We start from the raw sequence: 5000 nt of genomic DNA, 5'->3' as shown, positions 1-5000 counted from the left end.
TAGATGTGTTAGTTAGCTGTGTGGGTTGTGTAGATGTGTTAGTTAGCTGTTTGGGTCGTGTAGATGTGTTAGTTAGCTGTGTGGGTCGTGTAGATGTGTCAGTTAGCTGTGTGGGTTGTGTAGATGTGTCAGTTAGCTGTGTGGGTTGTGTAGATGTGTCAGTTAGCTGTGTGGGTTGTGTAGATGTGTCAGTTAGCTGTGTGGGTTGTGTAGATGTGTGAGTTAGCTGTGTGGGTTGTGTAGATGTGTGAGTTAGCTGTGTGGGTTGTGTAGATGTGTGAGTTAGCTGTGTGGGTCGTGTAGATGTGTCAGTTAGCTGTGTGGGTCGTGTAGATGTGTCAGTTAGCTGTGTGGGTTGTGTAGATGTGTCAGTTAGCTGTGTGGGTTGTGTAGATGTGTCAGTTAGCTGTGTGGGTTGTGTAGATGTGTCAGTTAGCTGTGTGGGTTGTGTAGATGTGTCAGTTAGCTGTGTGGGTTGTGTAGATGTGTTAGTTAGCTGTGTGGGTTGTGTAGATGTGTTAGTTAGCTGTGTGGGTTGTGTAGATGTGTTAGTTAGCTGTGTGGGTTGTGTAGATGTGTTAGTTAGCTGTGTGGGTTGTGTAGATGTGTCAGTTAGCTGTGTGGGTTGTGTAGATGTGTTAGTTAGCTGTGTGGGTTGTGTAGATGTGTTAGTTAGCTGTGTGGGTTGTGTAGATGTGTTAGTTAGCTGTGTGGGTTGTGTAGATGTGTTAGTTAGCTGTGTGGGTTGTGTAGATGTGTCAGTTAGCTGTGTGGGTTGTGTAGATGTGTCAGTTAGCTGTGTGGGTTGTGTAGATGTGTCAGTTAGCTGTGTGGGTTGTGTAGATGTGTCAGTTAGCTGTGTGGGTTGTGTAGATGTGTCAGTTAGCTGTGTGGGTCGTGTAGATGTGTCAGTTAGCTGTGTGGGTCGTGTAGATGTGTTAGTTAGCTGTGTGGGTCGTGTAGATGTGTCAGTTAGCTGTGTGGGTCGTGTAGATGTGTCAGTTAGCTGTGTGGGTCGTGTAGATGTGTCAGTTAGATGTGTGGGTTGTGTAGATGTGTTAGTTAGATGTGTGGGTTGTGTAGATGTGTTAGTTAGCTGTTTGGGTTGTGTAGATGTGTTAGTTAGCTGTGTGGGTCGTGTAGATGTGTCAGTTAGCTGTGTGGGTCGTGTAGATGTGTCAGTTAGATGTGTGGGTTGTGTAGATGTGTTAGTTAGCTGTGTGGGTTGTGTTAGCTGTGTGGGTTGTGTAGATGTGTTAGCTGTGTGGGTTGTGTAGATGTGTTAGTTAGCTGTGTGGGTTGTGTAGATGTGTTATCTGTGTGGGTTGTGTAGATGTGTGTTAACCGTAGTGGGGAAGCCTTTCTGTCTTAACAGCATTAAATAGACTGTTCAATGTGTCTAGCTGCTAGTAATGATGGTGTTAGACACTACACAGCTACCTGACTACCGTTAACCTTGTGTATGCTCTCTCCCTCACCTCCCTCTCACCACCCCCCTATCCCTTCTCTCCCTCTTCTCCTCTACCTCTCTCCTCCTCTACCTCTCTCCTCCTCTCCCTCCTCTTCCTCCTCTCGCTCCCCCTCTCTCCTCTCTCTCCCCTCTCCTCTCTCTCTCTCCTCCTCCTCTCTCTCTCTCCTCCTCCTCCTCTCCTCTTCTCTCCTCATCCTCCTCTCTCTCTCTCCTCCTCTCCTCTCTCTCCTCTTCCTCCTCTTCCTCCTCTTCCTCCTCTTCCTCCTCTCTCTCCTCTCTCTCCTCTTCCTCCTCTCCCCATCTCCTCCTCTCCTCTTCCTCATCTTCCTCCTCTCTCTCCCTCGCTCCTCCTCTTTTCCCCTCTCTTCCTCTCCTCTCACTATAACCTCCCGTGGGCCTAACTCCAGTCTCATGTAAGTCTGATTAATATATGTATCTCACTGTATGTATGTGTGTCTATATATAGTAATCATTAATGTTATTAATTATATTATTGACTTGGGCTTATCATTTAAATGTGTAAACTGACCTGCATGTTTTTTGTTGGTTTCTGTGCAATTCAAACCCATCATTTTCTAGTCAACTGTTATAATACTGATATACAGTTGTAATACACATTTTCTAAGCGGTGAAACATTTAATTTTTTGAACACCGGGCCTCTGAACACCGCCGTACAACCGTTAACGATGAGTATTCAGAATGTTAGGACGAGTATTCAGAATGTTAGGATGAGTATTCAGAATGTTAGGACGAGTATTCAGAATGTTAGGACGAGTATTCAGAATGTTAGGACGAGTATTCAGAATGTTACGACGAGTATTCAGAATGTTACGACGAGTATTCAGAATGTTACGACGAGTATTCAGAATGTTACGACGAGTATTCAGAATGTTACGACGAGTATTCAGAATGTTACGACGAGTATTCAGAATGTTACGACGAGTATTCAGAATGTTACGACGAGTATTCAGAATGTTAGGACGAGTATTCAGAATGTTAGGACGAGTATTCATAATGTTAGGACGAGTATTCATAATGTTAGGACGAGTATTCATAATGTTACGACGAGTATTCATAATGTTACGACGAGCATCGTAATGTTACGACGAGTATTCAGAATGTTACGACGAGTATTCGAGTCCTCCATATCAGTTACGAGTCCTCCGTATCAGTCTCTTTTTAGAGTCGAGTCCTCCGTATCGGTCTCTTTTTAGAGTCGAGTCCTCCGTATCGGTCTCTTTTTAGAGTCGAGTCCTCCGTATCGGTCTCTTTTTAGAGTCGAGTCCTCCGTATCGGTCTCTTTTTAGAGTCGAGTCCTCCGTATCGGTCTCTTTTTAGAGTCGAGTCCTCCGTATCGGTCTCTTTTTAGAGTCGAGTCCTCCGTATCGGTCTCTTTTTAGAGTCGAGTCCTCCGTATCGGTCTCTTTTTAGAGTCGAGTCCTCCGTATCGGTCTCTTTTTAGAGTCGAGTCCTCCGTATCGGTCTCTTTTTAGAGTCGAGTCCTCCGTATCGGTCTCTTTTTAGAGTCGAGTCCTCCGTATCGGTCTCTTTTTAGAGTCGAGTCCTCCGTATCGGTCTCTTTTAGAGTCGAGTCCTCCGTATCGGTCTCTTTTTAGAGTCGAGTCCTCCGTATCGGTCTCTTTTTAGAGTCGAGTCCTCCGTATCGGTCTCTTTTTAGAGTCGAGTCCTCCGTATCGGTCTCTTTTTAGAGTCGAGTCCTCCGTATCGGTCTCTTTTAGAGTCGAGTCCTCCGTATCGGTCTCTTTTTAGAGTCGAGTCCTCCGTATCGGTCTCTTTTTAGAGTCGAGTCCTCCGTATCGGTCTCTTTTTAGAGTCGAGTCCTCCGTATCGGTCTCTTTTTAGAGTCGAGTCCTCCGTATCGGTCTCTTTTTAGAGTCGAGTCCTCCGTATCGGTCTCTTTTTAGAGTCGAGTCCTCCGTATCGGTCTCTTTTTAGAGTCGAGTCCTCCGTATCGGTCTCTTTTTAGAGTCGAGTCCTCCGTATCGGTCTCTTTTTAGAGTCGAGTCCTCCGTATCGGTCTCTTTTTAGAGTCGAGTCCTCCGTATCGGTCTCTTTTTAGAGTCGAGTCCTCCGTATCGGTCTCTTTTTAGAGTCGAGTCCTCCGTATCGGTCTCTTTTTAGAGTCGAGTCCTCCGTATCGGTCTCTTTTTAGAGTCGAGTCCTCCGTATCGGTCTCTTTTTAGAGTCGAGTCCTCCGTATCGGTCTCTTTTTAGAGTCGAGTCCTCCGTATCGGTCTCTTTTTAGAGTCGAGTCCTCCGTATCGGTCTCTTTTTAGAGTCGAGTCCTCCGTATCGGTCTCTTTTTAGAGTCGAGTCTCCCGTATCGCTCTCTTTTTAGAGTCGAGTCCTCCGTATCGCTCTCTTTTTAGAGTCGAGTCCTCCGTATCGGTCTCTTTTTAGAGTCGAGTCCTCCGTATCGGTCTCTTTTTAGAGACTATCTTCTCCTGGAGAGAACAGCTTTAGTCTCTACATTAGTTATACTCATATCTACTCTCTGTAAATGTCTGGTCCTGGATTCCTCTGTCCCCCCCCCCCCTCTCCCCATCTATCTGTGTAACCATGGTAACATCCCTTGACCTCTCACCCCTCTAGTGGACAACCAGCACATGCTCCACTACATTCGAGACAAGACGGCGGTCCCGTACTTCAGTAACCTGGTCTGGTTCATCGGCTCCCACGTCATCGAGCTGGACAAGTGTGTTCAGACAGACCAAGAGTGAGTACACACACACACTGTAACACACACACACACACTGTAACGCACTGTAACACACACACACACACACACACACACACACACACTGTAACACACACACACTGTAACACACACACACGCACTGTAACACACACACACACACACACACACACACACACACACACACACACACACACACACACAACACTGTAACACACACACACACACACACACACACACACACACACACACACACACACTGTAACACACACACACACACACACACACACACACACTGTAACACACACACACACACACACACACACACACACACACACACACACACACACACACACACACACACACTGTAACACACACACACACACACACACACGCACTGTAACACACACACACACACACACACACACACACACACACACTGTAACACACACACACACACACACACACACACACACACACACACACACACACACACACTGTAACACACACACTGTAACACACACACTGTAACACACACACACACACACACACACACACACACTGTAACCACACCACACACTGTAACCACACCACACACACACACACACACACACACACACACACTGTAACACACACACTGTAACACACACACACACACACACACACACACACACACACACACACACACACACTGTAACACACACACACACACACACACACACACACACACACACACACACTGTAACACACACACACACACACACACACACACACACACACTAACATACTGTAACACACACACACACTAACAC

At 46.3% G+C, this 5000-nt stretch overlaps 1 protein-coding gene across 1 annotated transcript in view; it reads left to right on the top strand.

Moving 5' to 3' along the window:
• The window catches only part of clec16a (C-type lectin domain containing 16A), a gene marked incomplete at its 3' end in the record, with an annotated part of 25875 nt that overhangs the window by 10648 nt on the left and 10227 nt on the right, over positions 1–5000 (top strand). Inside the window, exons 6-7 of the mRNA XM_038984597.1 lie at positions 1879–1884; positions 4086–4209. Of these exons, the coding sequence (XP_038840525.1) occupies positions 1879–1884; positions 4086–4209 (130 nt within the window). The remainder of the gene's footprint in view (positions 1–1878; positions 1885–4085; positions 4210–5000) is intronic.

The sequence above is a fragment of the Salvelinus namaycush genome, unplaced genomic scaffold (assembly GCF_016432855.1).
Source record: "Salvelinus namaycush isolate Seneca unplaced genomic scaffold, SaNama_1.0 Scaffold2500, whole genome shotgun sequence".
In the NCBI taxonomy this organism is placed as follows: domain Eukaryota; kingdom Metazoa; phylum Chordata; class Actinopteri; order Salmoniformes; family Salmonidae; genus Salvelinus; species Salvelinus namaycush.
This window is presented reverse-complemented; position numbering and strand designations above follow the sequence as displayed.